The sequence below is a fragment of the Lethenteron reissneri genome, chromosome 56 (assembly GCF_015708825.2).
Source record: "Lethenteron reissneri isolate LAM-NWPU_2019-01 chromosome 56, ASM1570882v1, whole genome shotgun sequence".
NCBI lineage: Eukaryota > Metazoa > Chordata > Hyperoartia > Petromyzontiformes > Petromyzontidae > Lethenteron > Lethenteron reissneri.
The window spans coordinates 4816990-4836602 of record NC_083834.1 but is presented as its reverse complement, the minus strand read 5'-3'; the positions used below and the strand labels follow the sequence as shown (position 1 = coordinate 4836602).

The 19613-nt window shown below is 47.6% G+C and overlaps 1 protein-coding gene across 1 annotated transcript in view; it reads left to right on the top strand.

The window, feature by feature from the left end:
* LOC133356962 (collagen alpha-1(X) chain-like) overlaps positions 1-18866 on the top strand; it is a 51941-nt gene extending 33075 nt beyond the window's left edge. The window contains exons 2-3 of the mRNA XM_061574686.1: positions 3234-3429; positions 14909-18866. Coding sequence (XP_061430670.1) covers positions 3237-3429; positions 14909-16824 — 2109 coding nt within the window. The 5' untranslated portion in view covers positions 3234-3236 and the 3' untranslated portion in view covers positions 16825-18866. The remainder of the gene's footprint in view (positions 1-3233; positions 3430-14908) is intronic.
* Positions 18867-19613: the final 747 nt, after the last annotated feature.

The following is a 19613-nucleotide window of genomic DNA, read 5'->3' as shown; positions in this document are numbered from 1 at the left end:
GTGGAAGAGTAGGCTACAAAATAACCTCTCCGAAGGGCTTTTCGAGACCAGAGTCGTCACCTACCGACTCACTCACCCACTCACCCACCCATCCACTCACCAACCCACTCACCACTCACCCATCACACCCATCACCACCACCCACCCAACCCTCACTCACTCACCCACTCACCACCCATCCACTCACCACCCCACCCAACCACTCACTCACCCACTCACCAACTCACCCACCCATCCACTCACCCATCCACCCAACCACTCACTCACCCACTCACCCACCATCCACTCACCCACCCAACCACTCACTCACCCACTCACCCACCCATCCACTCACCCACCCACCCAACCACTCACTCACTCACCCACTCACCCACCCACCCAACCACTCACTCACTCACCCACTCACCCACCCATCCACTCACCCACCCACCCAACCACTCACTCACTCACCCACTCACCCAACCCATCCACTCACCCACCCACCCAACCACTCACTCACTCACCCACTCACCTACCCATCCACTCACCCACCCACCCAACCACTCACTCACTCATCCACTCACCCACCCATACACTCATCGACTCACTCACCCACCCAACCACTCACCTACCGACTCACTCACCCACTCACCCACCCATCCACTCACCCACCCATCCACTCACGCACTCACTGACTGACTCACTCACCGACTCACCCACTAATCCACCCACTCACTCACCACCCCCTCATTCATTCGCCAAGCCACAAGCACTGGAGTTAGTAAAGCAATTGCAGTGCTGCGCCTTGTTCGACGCCACAGTGGCTGGGTGGGAAGCTCGAAAATGCCTGTAAGGTGTTGACAACGAGCGGGTCAGAGGAATACTCTCTGCCCAGATGAACCTTTCCTCCACCAGTGGTGGGAGCAAGGCACTTACAGGGCCGCGCCTTTGCCTACTTGGCTCTGACGATAGCGGCGGTGGAGTCAAAGAGACGACAAAAGCCCCGATAACAATCGAGGGGCGCACAAAACGTTGGCTTCCTCCGATGCACGATCGGTTAGCTCTCCGTAATATAAATCTTTCAAAACGCTATAATTTTAGCCAGAATCCGATGGCAATCTACGTCGAAGCAACGCGAGCCAGGCGGTCCGCTTGTGTTTTGTGTTTCTAATCCTGGGAATTTGTATTTTTTTTAAATCCTTTATATTAAGTTCACTTGCTTGCTTGCTTGCGTGCTTACGACCGTGCAAATCTTTCGGTCGTTTTTTAACCCACTTCCCGTGATCCAATCGAGCTGACATTTTGCACACAGACTCGTTGTGCGTGACAATTTATTGTCGTGAAATTTTTTTCCAAAATTTTCAACATTTAAAGAATTTTTTTTTATATTTAATTACCAATTGCTTAATGGTGGCAGGCAAATCATCTGACCCATAGGTGGCAGCCATCTCAAGCCAGAGGACGAGATGACTCTAGCCGCCACGCATATAAAGGATTTATAGTGAAAAACTTTGTTTTTACGGGTTAATTTTTTCTTTTCCCCGTGAGCTGCTGCATTCAAGGGGTGCCCACCGCCCCCGGGGAAATCACTCGCGACTTACTGGACGTCTGCGCAAAAGAGCTTCATAGCTCTTCAGATTCATCCAGTCTAAAATGTTCTGATTTTGATTGGAAAGCGGCGTCCCATGGGGGGGAGGGGGTGGGGGGGTGAGACCCAGGTCGCTTGACTCTGGAGCCAAAGTAGTGAAGGAGAGAGGAGTGTGGTGGTGCTGTCACGACCATGGAAATCCCTTCCATTGGGGGGTCATGGCTAGGGCCTTCCATTGGGGGGTCACGGCGAGGGCCTTCCATTGGGGGTCACGGCTAGGGCCTTCCATTGGTGGGGTCACGGCTAGGGCTTTCCATTGGGGGGTCATGGCGAGGGCCTTCCATTGGGGGGTCATGGTTAGGGCCTTCCATTGGGGGTCACGGCTAGCACCTTCCATTTGGGGGTCACGGTTAGGGCCTTCCATTGGGGGGTCACGGCTAGGGCCTTCCATTGGGGGTCATGGTTAGGGCCTTCCATTGGGGGGTCACGGTTAGGGCCTTCCATTGGGGGGTCACGGCTAGCGCCTTCCATTTGGGGGTCACGGTTAGGGCCTTCCATTTGGGGGTCACGGCTAGCGCCTTCCATTGGGGGGTCATGGTTAGGGCCTTCCATTGGGGGGTCACGGCTAGCGCCTTCCATTGGGGGGTCACGGTTAGGGCCTTCCATTGGGGGGTCACGGCTAGCGCCTTCCATTGGGGGTCATGGTTAGGGCCTTCCATTGGGGGTCATGGTTCGGGCCTTCCATTGGGGGGTCACAGCTAGTGTCCACCATTGTGGAGGTTTTGGCAGCCATTGTTGTGATTCACAACAGATTTTTGTTTGAGTGAAGCCACCTCGTGGTCTCGCCAGACAAGCGCCGTATGACCCTCCATCATCCGAGACGGCCAAACAAATTAACTGGTCACGCGGTGAACAAGCGGTGAGCTGAAACAACAACAACAATCAACAACTGGCGCCTCGTGAAACACTTTCACGGCGCCGCTATTGAATGTTTGACTCGTGGCCAGGTGGTGAAGGGTCATTCGGCACAAATGTAGCTAAATATTCACAGGACCTAACCCAAACATCTTTTATGAATAATTTGTGACGATGATGATGATGATGATTCTATTATTTATTGATATTGGTGTTGGTAATGATGATTGTAATATATACATGATGACGACAATAGCGATATTTCTGATTATGATGATGACAGCCAGCTATGGCTGCAGAGTTTTGGTAGTACATGTTGTTTACATCGTTTATTGTGAAAATTCGGTCACAGTTCCCATGATCACTGTTTCATTGCTTTTATGGCTTTATTTTGGTGATTTTCGAAAAGTTTTTTGGTTTGGCCATGTTTGTTTGTTGTAGTACAGAGTTAGACTGATGGCCTTAATCTAAGTTGTTTTGTGGTTGTTGTTGTTGTTTGACTTGCATCCCACTGGGACATTTGCACAGGGTTGGTGTACGGTGATTTTTCTGCAATATTTTGCCGTCTTTTCTTGGATTTTCTGTTTGCACTCAGTCACATAGTCACTTTAAGATGTTTTCTTGTTCATGTTTTTATTTTTTGTTTGTTGCGGTTGCACCCGATTCAAGAGCCGAATGGCTCACAGAGCTACACCAAGTAAATGAACTTTGAACTTTGACGAAAACTACATCTCTCTCTCTCCCACTCTAGAACATGGCGGCTGGCCTTGAGCTGCAGTGCATTCTGGGGGCGGCCATGATGCTCTGCCAGGTCGCCTCGACGATGGGCGGAGCTCCTCCACCCCGGGGTGCAGGAGGAGGAGGCTACATGGAGTTGCCGGGCCAGTACAAGGGCCCCCTACCCAGCAGGGACAAGCATTACGGGCGCGAGCAGTACGTGCCTCTCGGTAATAGCACCACCAGCACCACTGCCACCAACACCGCCACCGCTATTGGCACCTCATTTGCCAGTAGCCAAATGTGATAATTGGTTATGACGCATCTCCTTTACCAGTGGCAAAATATAGTGACAGGTTTCGATTTAAAGCTTTCGTGACTGCAGGGATTCATCTTCTTGGTTCTTTCGGTAAAGTCACGTAGAAGGGAAGTAATAAAATAATAAAAATATTATATTATATTATTATTTTATTATGTTTTATTTTTATTATTTAATTACTTCCCTTCTACGTGACTTTACCGAAAGAACCAAGAAGATATAGTAATAGCAGGGGCGGTTTCTTCATTAGGGCGATTGGGCGACGCACCACCAATGTCATTGAACCACAGAGTCACGCTAGCCGTCACTGCAGCCTCTGGATATAGTCCAATCAGCGTCATGTCACGTTCTGTGGAGTACCGCCTCTTTTGGGGCGATTTCACTCCGGCTGAGAATCGCCCCGAGTGGCCCCATAGACTTACATTGAAATATGTTTTTTTTCGAACGGGGGCGCTCCAATGCATTCTCTATGGCTCCGGGAGGGCAAGCCCTAACGTGCTTACGTCATCATACGTGCTAACGTCATCATACGTGCTTACGTCATCATACGTAAGCACGTTTCATCCAACAATATAATTTATCGCTACCTAGTGGAATCTTTAATAAAATAAACTTGAGTGGTTTGTTTTAATAGTGAGTATATAAACAAACAAGATGTATTGTAAGAGTCACTTTATTTTTCATTAATATTAAAGAAGTGAAGTTGCCTTTACATGCTTAAGCTGTTGATTTATCCATTACATGGGTGGACCTTATCCTTATCAATCATCCAGACATTTGCCCCCCCTGAGAGATTTTGCAGGAGCCGCCACTGAGTAATAGGTATTTACCCTTTCAACTAGTACTGGTGTAAATGCTTACCCCGAGCTCTCAATACTCTGATAGTGCACTGTTTTTGAGTCGTACGCCTTTTGGCGTCATCTGGTCCAACACCAATGGAGACTAGGCTCTAAGAAAAGCTGTCTCGGGTGTGGACCAATCAACTTCAAGGACAGTGCATATCATTATCATCATCAGAGTTGTTTCTTTTTGTTTGCATTTTGATTGCTTGTGTTGTGGTTATTGCAAACATGATGCCTTGTATAAAGGTGTCAGTTTTTGTACCAGTTGAAAGGGTTAAAACCTATTACTATGATAATTTTTTTTTACCCTTTTATCTGGCAACAAAACTGACACCTTTTTTACAAGGAGTCATGTTTGCATTGACCACAATACCTGCAGTCGGAATGCAAACAAAAAACATAACTCTGATAATGTATGCACTGTCCTTGAAGTTGATTCGTCCACACCCGAGACAGCTTTCCTTAGAGCCTAGTCTCACATGGTGTTGGACCAGATGACGCCAAAAGGCGCACAACTCAAAGACAATGCACCATCAGAGTATGAGAGCTCGGGGTAAGCATTTACACCATTGGAACCTCATTTGCCAGGAGCAAAATATGATAATTGGTTTTTAACCCTTTTATCTGGCACCACTTTTTAACTATTCCACTATTTTAGTTACCATGTTAAGGCCCCAACTGAGTTACTATACGGCTCTTTTTTAGAAACGACCTGGCTATCACAAATTATAGCTCAACGAAGTGGCTTATCGTCACGTGGGAATGTATAGTAGCAGCCCAAATACTCTCAACGCATGTTGATTCTAAGTGTGGAGGGGAAAACCCGGACGACAATTCACGCGACCACGGGGAGAACACGCAAACTCCAAATATAATGGCGTCAGGGTAGAGATCGAGCCCACGAACTCCTGTATACCAGACGAGGTAATTAACATCTGGCCACTATGGTGCCCTATCACCATGCACCGCCACTACTACCAACACCACCACCAACAACTACAGAGACTGACCACAAAGTGCCAATAACGTCACCACGTGAAGTGTCGAAGGCATGTTGGCAGGTCACGGAACATACCCAGGTGTTGTGGGTTGAATCACTGAGATGACTGGCACATGCACCACTTGTGCCTCCTACTGTTCCAACTTGCAGTGTTTTAACTTATCCGACATTCCGCTCGTTGTGAGCATCGCTCATCTGTCCTCCATTGTTGTTGGAGGGCACATGCCTCCAACTGCCCGGAAACATCCTTCACAGGCCTCTTCCACCGCTGGTACTAGTCATCAGCAATTCCACTCAGCTCCACATCCCATTGCACCGCATCAGACCATCTCTTCTCCAGCCTCTGCCATGTCCAATGAACCCACTCTATCCAGCCAAAAAAAACCTGTTTAGGCATTTGGTAGCTGGGCATGCAGGCTACATTCCCCAGCAAAAGCAGCCTTGCCTGCTGGAGAAGCTCATTGCTGAGAAAGTGTCCAGATCTTTGAAGGATTTGGATCGTAGGCAGACCAGCCTGAATGTTTCTAACCAGCGCAGATGTTCCATCGACAGTAGCCGAGAAGATCCGAAACTTCTCGTGGAGCGACAGGCCAAGAAGCTCCTCCACGTACCGAGCAAAGTGATGTTGAAGAATCCTTGCCAGGACCCTTTCCGGCACACTGAGGAAGGATAGGCCCCTGTAGTTGTTACAGTCTGTGCAACCTTCCAATCCTGTGGAACCCATCCAGTAGTCTAAACTGTTGTAATTATGTCATATATGGCAGTCTGCACACAAACACCACCCCCACTCAGGAGTTATCTTGGGAAATCATCGCTGCACGACGCTTCTCCTGGTCTCAGTTTCTGGGTCACCTTCCGAACTTCCTCAATAGATGGCACCTCAACCAGCCACTCACAGGGGGTGACTACTTCTTACAATATTTGAGGCAACGCAGCCTCAGCAGGGCCATTCTCGATCTTGCCTCATCATGTTATCTGGGCTGAGAGATTTCTCTTCTCCAAAGACTTCACAGAAATGCTCAACAAACCTGCAAACCTGTTCCTGGTGGTCAGAGATCGGAACCCCATTCTTTCCCGTGATGGTGATAGGTGTGGCGCTGCAAGTTACTTTTTTGATGGAATTAAAGAGTGTTTTTGTATCGCGGATTACTAAGGCAGATTCCATCTCCCCAGAAAACCATGAGCACCACTTATCCTTGCAGCCCCGCACGGCTCTCCGAACCTCTGAAGGCTGCGGTAAGCTTCCTCATTATCCAACATGGGATTATGGAGACGGAGGAAGTGAGCCTATCACTTTTTACAGCTAACCGGAACATCTGTTCTGTCAGCCAGGATATCTGGGGAGGTCTGGACTGCTTACCCAAAGCAGCCATTACAGCTGCACGGGGCACAGTCCTAAACCTCGCCCATTTCCCCTTGGCATGAGGAGAAGGGACGATGCCAACCCCAGCTGCAAGCGATGATTAAATTCTCGCTTGCAACTTTCGTCAGCTATTTGAGGCATGGCCACTGTGGATTAGATGGACACCCACCACCGCAGTGGAAGAATGGCAGGCGCATCTTACAGATGCCAAGCCGATGATCAGTGAGCAGATCAGCTCCACAATAGGCCCTGGTGTTCAAAGATAGAGGCCTGCAACCGCTGTTCCGTCACCATGTAGTCCAGCTGATGTTCTTGCTTGGACCCAGTGTGCATCTATGATGTTGTGTGGATGCGCCGATGCCGGAACAGCGTATTGGTAATGACAAGCCCATAGGCTACAAATAAGTCTAACAGCCTCCTACCGTTGTTATTGAGCTGATCCGGCACATGCCTTCCAATCACGCCAGCCAAGGTACCTGCATAATGATCCACTTGGGAATTAAAGTCACCCAACATGATGACTCTATCATGAGAGGCCACTTTACTTAACACCTGGGACAAGAGGTCATAGAAGGCATCTGACTCATCGGCCTTGCCTGCATCTCTTAATTGATGTTTATCTTCGTGGAGTCATAAGCCTCCACCACCACCATTCCTCACCTCACCTCCTGTTGATGGGGAGGTGAGCACACAGTAGCCTGGGACTTACAGTGTCCTACACCTTACCGCCACTCTCCCATGCCACCTTCATTATTTTGTTTGTGAGAAGAGTCGCTCCATATTCTTTGGTTTTTTCGATAAAGTCACGTAGGTAAAAAAATAAAATAAAAATTAAATAAAAATCACGACGTTTCGGAGGCAACACAAGCCTCCGTCTTCAGGTGAAACCGTCACAGCACGCTCGCTGTATCAAGTAAAAATAAAAAATTCTACAAAGATCCAGGCGGTACCGGTCCAGCTCCTGGTAGCCTCTCCTCCGCATCAAGCATAACAGCATTTCACGTGGCCACTCACAAGTAGCTTTTTGCCATTTCTGGAGGAACCCCGAAGTAGTTGCGGTTTCAGTCTCCTGCTCCGCTAAACGGGGTTTGGCCAGGAGGCGTCACAGAGAGGCGCCTGTCCCCTCGGGCCCTCCGGCGCAAGCTTCGTAGTTTCGAGGTAAATTTAATTGAAGGTGGAGGGGTCACCAGCCCCTCGCACCCATCCAGAACCCCCGTTGGCTGCTGTGGTGGCTACAGCACCATGACGGGAACAGCTAATCGGAATCAACAGATGTCATCGTAGATGTGGGGGTTGTTTTTGCCGGACTACCACCGCCACTACCACCACCACCACCCCCCATGACCACCACCACGACCTCAAAACACACTGTAGCTCTCATGTAATATCAATAATCACACTCGCAATGGCATTGGACACACGTCTGTTATCTTCTTAAGGTTACATATTCACACAAAAAGTGACGAGATCACCAGTAGCACTGCCTGATGAGCCAACTTAAATGAGAGGCAATGTTTCGGGCAATTGCCCTTCTTCAGCGTGCATTGTTTTTTTTGTGTTACGTGAGATTTCAATGAAGTGCATTGATGCCAGATGTCGGGATCAAAGTCTTGACACCAGCTTTGGGGATCGGAGACCAGCGTGCTGATCATTACACCAACATTATCATCAGCGGCAGCAGCAGGATCTTTAAACCATAACAAAAAATAATAGCCGAGTAAAACAAAAATAGTTTGCCTCCATCCAGTCGCAGCGTCGCTCAAATCTCATCTGAACCCCGCAAATTCCGTCAGAGCCCCCCCCCCCTCCTCCACCCCCCCCCCCCTTCTTACGGCAGTGGCAAGCTCAGCCCTGGTCCAGCGGAAACTAGAAATGCATAAATAACCACACATGCAGGGACGCACATTAACCTGGCACGAGCACATTTCCAGCATATTTCTCGCCGAGCGAAAATAAATATATGTGGGCGGAGTGGGGCGGAGGGGGGGGGGCGAGGGGGGGGGGCGAGGGGGGGGGCGAGGGGGGGGGGGCGAGGGGGGGGGCGAGGGGGGGTTATTGCCTTCTCGTGATTGTTGGGCGCCGCTGCCGCTGCTGCTGCTTCTAACGATGATGATGATGATGACATCACAATGGTGATGGTCATGACATCATAATGATGATGATGACATCACAATGGTGATGGTCATGACATCATAATGATGATGATGATGACATCACAATGGTGATGGTCATGACATCATAATGATGATGATGATGACATCATAATGGTGATGATTATGACATCATAATAATGATGAAGACATCATCATCATTATTGTATCCAGCACAGGATTGACCATGGCTGACGACGACAATAACGATGATCAGGACATCATGATGGTTATGACATCATAATGATGATGATGACATCATGATGGTGATGGTTATGACATCACAATGACGATAATGATGACATCATGATGGTGATGGTTATGACATCACAATGATGATGATGATGATATCATGATGATGATGATGACATCATAATGATGATGATGACATCATGATGGTTATAACATCATAATGATGATGATGATGACATCATAATGGTGATGGTTATGACATCACAATGATGATGATGATGATGACATCATAATGGTGATAGTTATAACATCACAATGATGATGATGTTATCACAATGGTGATGATGACATCATAATGGTGATGATGACATCATAATGGTGATGGTTATGACATCACAATGATGATGATGACATCATAATGGTGATGATGACATCATAATGGTGATGATGACATCATAATGGTGATGGTTATGACATCACAATGATGATGATGATGATGACATCATAATGGTGATGATGACATCATAATGGTGATGGTTATGACATCATAATGGTGATGATGACATTATAATGGTGATGGTTATGACATCACAATGATGATGATGATGGTTATGACATCACAATGATGATGATGATAACATCATACTGGTGATGATGACATCATAATGGTGATGGTTATGACATCACATTGATGATGATGACATCATAATGGTGATGATGACATCATATTGGTGATGGTTATGAGATCACAATGATGATGTTATCATAATGGTGATGATGACATCATAATAGTGATGGTTATGACATCACAATGATGATTATGACATCATAATGGTGATGATGACATCATAATGGTGATGGTCATGACATCATAATGATGATGATGACATCATAATGGTGATGGTCATGACATCATAATGATGATGATGATGACATCACAATGGTGATGATGACATCATAATGGTGATGGTCATGACATCATAATGATGATGATGATGATGACATCACAATGGTGATGGTCATGACATCATAATGATGATGATGACATCATAATGGTGATGGTCATGACATCATAATGATGATGATGACATCATAATGGTGATGGTTATGACATCATAATGATGATGATGACATCAAATGGTGATGGTCATGACATCATAATGATGATGATGACATCATAATGGTGATGGTTATAACATCACAATGATGATGATGACATCATAATGGTGATGATGACATCATAATGGTGATGATGACATCATAATGGTGATGGTTATGACATCACAATGATGATGATGATGATGACATCATAATGGTGATGGTTATGACATCACAATGATGATGATGACATCATGATGGTGATGGTTATGACATCACAATGATGATGATGACATCTCAATGGTGATGTTGACATCATAATGGTGATGGTTATGACATCACAATGATGATGATGACATCACAATGGTGATGATGACATTATAATGGTGATGGTTATGACATCACAAGGATGATGATGACATCATAATGGTGATGGTTATGACATCACAATGATGATGATGACATCACAATGGTGATGATGACATCATAATGGTGATGGTTATGACATCATAATGGTGATGATGACATCATAATGGTGATGGTTATGACATCATAATGGTGATGATGACATCATAATGGTGATGGTTATGAAATCACAATGATGATGATGATGACATCATAATGGTGATGGTTATGACATCACAATGATGATGATGATGATGACATCATAATGGTGATGATGACATCATAATGGTGATGTTATGACATCACAATGATGATGATGACATCATAATGGTGATGATGACATCATAATGGTGATAGTTATAACATCACAATGATGATGATGTTATCATAATGGTGATGATGACATCATAATGGTGATGGTTATGACATCACAATGATGATGATGATGACATCATAATGGTGATGATGACATTTTAATGGTGATGGTTATGACATCACAATGATGATGATGACATCATAATGGTGATGATGACATCATAATGGTGATGGTTATAACATCACAATGATGATGATGATATCATAATGGTGATGATGACATCATATTGGTGATGGTTATGACATCACAATGATGATGATGTTATCATAATGGTGATGGTTATGACATCACAATGATGATGATGACATCATAGTGGTGATGATGACATCATAATGGTGATGGTTATGACATCACAATGATGATGATGATGATGACATCATAATGGTGATGATGACATCATAATGGTGATGGTTATGACATCACAATGATGATGATGACATCATAATGGTGATGGTTATGACATCACAATGATGATGATGTTATCATAATGGTGATGGTTATGACATCACAATGATGATGATGATGATGACATCATAATGGTGATGATGACATCATAATGGTGATGGTTATGACATCACAATGATGATGATGATGACATCATAATGGTGATGATGACATCATAATGGTGATGGTTATGAGATCACAATGATGATGATGATATCATAATGGTGATGATGATATCATAATGGTGATGACATCATAATGGTGATGGTTATGACATCACAATGATGATGATGACATTATAATGGTGATGATGACATCATGATGGTGATGGTTATGACATCACAATGATGATGATGATGACATCATGATGGTGATGATGACATCATAATGGTGATGATTATGACATCATAATGGTGATGATGACATCATAATGGTGATGATGACATCATAATGGTGATGGTTATGACATCACAATGATGATGATGACATCATAATGGTGATGATGATGACATCATAATGGTAATGATGACATCATAATGGTGATGATGACATTATAATGGTGTTGATGACATCATAATGGTGATAGTAATAACATCACAATGATGATGATGACATCATAATGGTGATGGTTATAACATCACAACGATGATGATGACATCATCATCGTTGTGATGGTTATGACATCACAATGATGATGATGACATCATCATCGTTGTGATGGTTATGACATCACAATGATGATGATGATGACGTCATCATCATCGTTGTACCACATCGTCATGATTGTGCTTCACTTTGGACCTGGGCTGTAATTTTTTTTTTGGGGGGAAGCGAGCGCACAGAGTGGGGAGAGAGAGAAAGAGAGAAAAAAACATTAATAACAACTTTGATTTGACAAGAAAATTCCTCCACCCACGGAGGGCTTTCCCTCTAAGCCCTCTCACATTTTCTGTATCGCCTTGAGGATTTAGCGCGGATTTAAAATTAGGGCTATTAGCATACAAATGAAAGTCCAAATTAGCCCCTGCCATCGGCGCTGTGTGAGCTTCTCCTGCCATGCTAACCCAGTGTTTATACGTAATTGCACAGTCCATACTCTGCATCATCATCATCATCATCCACCATCATCACCCACAACCTCCAATTAGCACGGTTGGCTACGTACGGCGCGAAAGAAGTTCAACATACATACAAACATCATCACTTGCAGCAGCCACAGCAACCACAAGCCCACGTCTAATCCACTGCTGGATGAAACGCTCCCCCATCGCGGCTCCACGGAGTGCGACAATCCACGTGCGCGCAACGACACCGATCCCATCGCTCCATCTCTCCGCAGCGGACGTACCTGTCCCATTTCTTGGGCTGCCAGTCCACAATTATCCTCGATTGTTGGACGTCGTTTTATTTTTCCTCTGGCCATCGATGCATCTTCTGTCCAAGCCACAGTTACTGCTCGTGGCGGTTGCAAGGGATGTCTCTAACCGGATTATATTATTTTTAATCCTCGTAATTTTTTTTTTACTATAAACACATTTTTTATTTTACCAGATGTAGGCACACTAAGAAACGACCTGGCTATCACAGATGACAGATCAACGAAGTCGCTCATCGTCATCACGTGGAAATAAATAGCAGCAGAAAAATCCACGCGACCACGGCGAGAGAGACACGCAAACTCCAAATATACAGCAGCAGGCGTCAGGGTCAGGATCGAACTCACGACCTCCTGTATACCAGGCGAGGTAGTTAACATCTCCTAGCCACCGTGCCCCTTTGTCTCTCTCTCTCTTTCTCATCATCATCACGGTGGCTAGGAGATGTTAACCACCTCGCCTGGTATACAGGAGGTCGTGGGTTCGATCCTGACCCTGACGCCTGCTGTTGTATATTTGGAGTCTGCGTGTCTCTCTCTCTCATCATCATCATCACGGTGGCTAGGAGATGTTAACTACCTCGCCTGGTATACAGGAGGTCGTGGGTTCGATCCTGACCCTGACGCCTGCTGTTGTATATTTGGAGTCTGCGTGTCTCTCTCTCTCATCATCATCATCACGGTGGCTAGGAGATGTTAACTACCTCGCCTGGTATACAGGAGGTCGTGGGTTCGATCCCGACCCTGACACCTGCTGTTGTATATTTGGAGTCTGCGTGTCTCTCTCTCTCATCATCATCATCACGGTGGCTATGAGATGTTAACTACCTCGCCTGGTATACAGGAGGTCGTGGGTTCGATCCCGACCCTGACGCCTGCTGCTGTATATTTGGAGTTTGCGTGTCTCTCTCCCCGTGGTCGCGTGGATTTCTCTGCGGGTCCTCCAATTGCTCCGTCCACATTCAGAATCACCGTGCATTGCGGAGTATTTGGCTGCTAGAAATTCCCACGTTGATGATATGGATGATAATAAGCCACTACGTTGAGCCATCATTTGTGGCCAGGTCGCTTCTGAACAAAAGAGCTAAACGGTACAGTATAGCACATTCGGTTTTACCTGGTTAAATAAAAAATACAGTTGTTAGTTTGCGCTTAATAGCTCTGCTGCCCTCTGCTGCTGCTGCTGTTGCTACAACGAATGTTCCTCGTCGACTAAACCATTTCACGATTTCGCAATTCCACACGCCAGGGGCTAGCCGTGATACGGCGATCCTATGACACGTGGTGGATGCGATGTGAAATTGGATTGACAGTGAGGAGCTTAAATTTTGATTTAAAGCTTTCGTGACTGCAGAGATTCATCTCCTTGGTTCTTTCGGTAAAGTCACGTAGAAGGGAAGTAATAAAATAATAAAAATTAAACATAATAAAATAATTCCCAGGTTTGGTCTTCACCTGAGGACGACTGCTTGCGTTGTGGCCGAAACGTCGTGAGAATTATTTTGCGTTGTGGCCGAAGCGTCGTGAGAATTATTTTATTATGTTTTATTTTTATTATTTTATTACTTCCCTTCTACGTGACTTTACCGAAAGAACCAAGACAATCCTCAACCCATTCCCTTTAATGTTTTGCACCCAGATCCAGGTGCTAATCGCTAACAGCGCTTGCCTCAACAAGTCTGATAACACTGGTCAACACACTTTTTCTGGCATAAGGTATTCCAGTGGTTTGGTGTGCTGATTCCAAATCTGGCATCACATCAGGTTTTTGAGATATCAAATATTGCATTTTCAATCAAAACTGCAGAAGAAAAATATTAAATAAATGTGAATATCTACATAAAATGATATTATAAACACACTATCCTAAAAATACAGCACCATATTTTAACACTAAAGCAGTCACTGACTCGCAACAACTTGCAATCATAAGTGACAGAGTTCATTTCGGGTAAAATCAATGAAAATGGGGGTATGCCGATAGCATAAAATGAGATGTGATAGAGCAAATCTGAGATCAGATTTGGAATCAGCACCCTGAAATTAGTCTAAAACAGCTGCAAAAGTCCAGGCCAGAAAAATAAAATGTTTTGTTGTTGACCAGTTGTAAGGCTACACGGGGATGTTTGTCTTTGTTGTGTGCAGAAGTCCCCTTGCACGGCAACGGACAGAAGGGAGAGAAAGGACAGAATGGAGAACCTGGCCCGCGGGGGCTTCCAGGCCCAGCCGGAGTCCCGGGGAAACCGGGAATAGGCCTCCCCGGCGCTCGAGGTCCTCCAGGAACGCACGGCCCTCCGGGATACACCGCCATGGCCAAGCCGGGCCTACCGGGTCTTCCCGGAAAGCCAGGCCTGAAGGGTCTGCCCGGGCCCAATGGAGACGTAGGCCCTCAAGGGGAGCCCGGATTGCGGGGCGCGCCAGGAATCTCAGGAATGCCGGGAAAGCCGGGCATTGCCATGCGTGGGAAGCCGGGGCCGAATGGAATCCAGGGTGTGCCCGGTGGGAATGGCCCACAGGGTCCGAAAGGCAACCAAGGAGTTCCGGGAGTGCCGGGGTTCAAGGGCGAGAACGGGAATGGCAGGCCTGGCGTCACGGGCCCAAGAGGATTGCCCGGACCTTCGGGTCCTCCTGGAGGGGCCGGAATTCCGGGAGTTGGAAATCCAGGGCTTGATGGGATTCCAGGCCTCAAGGGACTGCCCGGACTTCCCGGCGATAAAGGACTTCCCGGGCCGAACGGCCCTCCCGGATTGCAAGGCAAGCCAGGTTTCCCGGGTCCAGCTGGAGTGGGAAAACCGGGACCGGACGGGAAGCCTGGCCACCAGGGCATTCCCGGACTAAAAGGCGACAAGGGGCAACCGGGCGCACCGGGTCTCCCGGGAATACCGATCAATGGCAAGCAAGGCATGCCCGGCGGGCGCGGAGACCGGGGGCCACCTGGAGGCCTTGGAATACCGGGCCCCAAAGGCGAGAAGGGTTTCAACGGCGTTCCCGGCTTGAACGGCCCACCGGGAGAGAAAGGCCCCACAGGGCCACCGGGAGGCCGTGGGATGCCAGGGCAGGGCGGTATTCCGGGAGCAAAAGGAGACATCGGAATGCCGGGCCCTGTGGGTGCCAAGGGATACGGCGGGGGTGTCGGTCAACCGGGCCTTCCGGGTCCCATCGGCCTTCCCGGCGACGATGGGAAACCGGGCTTCCGCGGCCCCACCGGTCCATCGGGGCCCAAGGGGGAACAAGGACACAAAGGCCTTCCCGGCTTCCAGGGACCGCCGGGCCCCGTGGGACCGATGGGAAACCCGGGACCGTCGGGGCTGCCCGGCCCTCGCGGCATCACCGGCAATTCCGGGTCGCCGGGCGGAGTGGGGCCCATCGGCCCGCCAGGCCTGCCCGGAGCAAAGGGCCACCCGGGCCCGGTGGGGAACCCCGGGGCGCCGGGCATGGGCAAGACGGGCCCGGAGGGCCCCACGGGGCCAGCGGGAAAACCGGGCCAGCCGGGACTCATCGGCCGACCCGGACCGCCGGGCCCTCCGGGAGCGCCGGGGAACGCCGCGCAGCTCGTCGGCCCCAACGGTCTCGGCGTGTCGGAGCTCCGGGGCTCGGCGAACGGCCACGGCGTGGACGAAGGCCCCCGCCCGGGCGCGTCGGGCAAGGTCGAGGGCTCGCTCGGCCGCTTCTCGGCCTTCTCGGCACGCCTCGCCGAGCCCTTCCCGCAGGCCGGCGTGCCCATCCGGTTCGACGGCGTCATCTACAACACGCAGCGGCACTACAACCCCACGACGGGCGTGTTCACGTGCGTGCTGCCGGGGGTCTACTACTTCGCCTACCACGTGCACGTGAAGGGCAGCAACGCGTGGGTGGCGCTCTACCGCAACGGCGAGGCGGTGATCTACACCTTCGACGAGTACAAGAAGGGCTTCCTGGACCAGGCGTCGGGCAGCACTGTGCTCGAGCTGGGTGCCGGCGACCGAGTCTGGGTCCAGATCCCGTCGGGCCAGGCCGACGGCGTGTTCGCCGAGAAGCTCGTGCACTGCACCTTCTCCGGGTTTCTGCTGCATCCCATGTAAAGGGTAGAGGCCAGGGTGGGGAGGTTTTAGGGGGTAAGGGGTGGAAGGTGGGTGGGTGGGGGCGTTTAACCCGAGCCTTCGTACAAGATGAGAGGAGGGGCTACCGTCCACCCACCTCCACAATACCGCCCCCCCCGTCCTGTCCATCCTATCTCCACAATGGGGTCCGGTGGATAGGTGGAATTTGGAGGGGTTCCTCCTGCCCTGCCACCCTCCCACCGCGGTGTTCTGTCTCGGGCCCTGCAAGGAACCACCGGGCGGCCCTGTGTGGCGATTACGTGGAGTCGAACTTGGTCTGGAGGTCGTTAGGTGAAGTGGGGTTTCTCGTCTCGTGTTGTGTTTATCTCGCGTTTATTTTTTTAACCGCGTCAGAGCAAATGCGTCTGTTGTTGTTGTTATGTGTGTGTTTGTGTGTTTGTGTAGGGGCAGCAGCAGCAGTTGCCAGTGTAATAAAGCCCTGATGAGAAAAAAACCCCACAAGAATAGACTTTTATCCTTTTCTGACAATAAAGCAAGAGTTATGTTAAGATGTTCACAACGCATCAAGGCTACATGAACCACACGTACTTGTTGCAATACATCAATACATGCAAACAAAGTTGCTCTGATAATGTATGCGTCGTCGTTGAAATTGATTGGCCTCCACCAGTGTCAGACCAGAGAACGCCAAAAGGTGAATAGTTACAAAGGAAATGCTAATTTCAAAGCGTGAATCGCTTTGGTTGAGCCGCTATATCTATGGGTCCTTTTTGCCAGTATCAAAATAATGAAAAAAATAAGTAATATTTTAAAAAAACCTTTTTTAAACGCACTTTCATGAAATGTACCGTAGTCATAATGGCAGGACTCCACGACTCCAGGAAGTGGCCCCGAAGCTTGCCATAACGTAAGGAACTGTGGTGATTTACAGCCAACGTGAGTTGAGCGTGGACAATTAGACCCAAGCCGAAACATAACATATGAAAAATAATGTTTAAAAATATATATATTTTTTAATAATAGAATATAGTATTGTCATCAGTATGACATAAGTATACCAAGTTTGCAGTCGATACCACATTGGAAAGTGGGTTAAAATTGAGTTACAAGATTTGAGGATATGAGAACAACAACCACAACGACAGACAGAGTGAGTTAAATGAAAGCGTGTAATAAAATAAGAATTGGCTTCGCCCATTCTGGCAATAACACATGAGCTGTGAAGATGTTCAGACACCAAATAGACACACCTGTTGCAAGGCATCAACACGTCTGCATTAACCACGCACAGAACTCGTGGCAAAACATGCAAACAGACATGGCAAAAAATTAACCCGTAAAACAAAGTTTTTCACTATAAATCCTTTATATGCGTGGCATCGGGGCGGCTAGAGTCCTCTCGTCCTCTGGCTTGAGATGGCTGCCACCTATGGGTCAGATGATTGTCTGGCAGCATTAAACAATTGGTAATTAAATATTTAATTTGTTTTCCCTAAAAAGTGTAAAATTTTGGAAAAAAAATTTCACGAAAATAAATTGTCACGCACAACGAGTCTTTGTGCAAAATGTCAGCTCGATTGGATCACGGGAAGTGGGTTAAAAACGACCGAAAGATTTGCACGGTCGTAAGCAAGCAAGCACGCAAGCACGCAAGCAAGCAAGCGAACTTAATATAAAGGATTTAAAAAGGTCCCATAGTAAAGCCCTGATTGGCCGATGCAACACAGAGGTGTCATGGTTTCACCGTAGTTGGGGATGATCAGTGTGCAGCAACTAACCCCCTCATGCCAGCGTCTCTACTGCCCAGTGAAAGCTGTCTTACTATGAGGATTGCGTTACACGGCCTGGATTTTATCAACACACACACACTGCTGATGTTTCTGTAAGATCATCATCATCATCAGCGTCGTTATCATCGGCATCGTCAGTGTTATAAGTCTACAGAAACAGGGTTACGTTGTCTTCTTGGTCCTTTCGGTAAAGTCACGTAGAAGGGAAGTAATAAAATAATAAAAATAAAACATAATTAAATAATTCTCACGACGTTTCGGCCACAATGCAAGCAGCCGTCCTCAGGTCTGTCGGGGAGACAGCGTCTCTCCGACAGACCTGGTCTTCACCTGAGGACGGCTGCTTGCGTTGTGGCCGAAACGTCGTGAGAATTATTTTATTATGTTTTATTTTTATTATTGTATTACTTCCCTTCTACGTGACTTTACCGAAAGAACCAAAAAGATGAATCCCTGCAGTCACGAAAGCTTTAAATCGAAGGGTTACGTTGCCTTGTCAATGTTTATGTTCGGATCTTATTTTAATGACGTTTCAAGTTTATTGGCAGCAGCGAGGGTTGGTAGATCACCGCACACACGCAGATAATGTTGTGAAACTCCCATCCCATGGGGGTCGAGCAGTTGCCGTATCCCTGGCTCGCCAGGAGAGGGCGCTACAGCGAAGGTGGACTAATCGGCTTCTGTTTATTACATCTGTACAGGGATAGAGAGTTGCATCCATCGTGCAAGGCATGACAGTTTTTTTTTCTATTCTGAGTGCTCCTTTTTGCTCCCACATTGAGCCGTTGACATCTTCATACATAGAGGACTGCAGAGTTTGGGCAATTGTTGGTAGCGCCGGCTCCTCAACACCGCTGGATGGATTGGTAGAACAGGTGCTACTGGGTGGATTGGTAGAACAGGTGCTACTGGGTGGATTGGTAGAACATGTTCTGGGTGGATTGGTAGAACAGGTGCTGGGTGGATTGGTAGAACATGTTCTGGGTGGATTGGTAGAACAGGTGCTGGGTGGATTGGTAG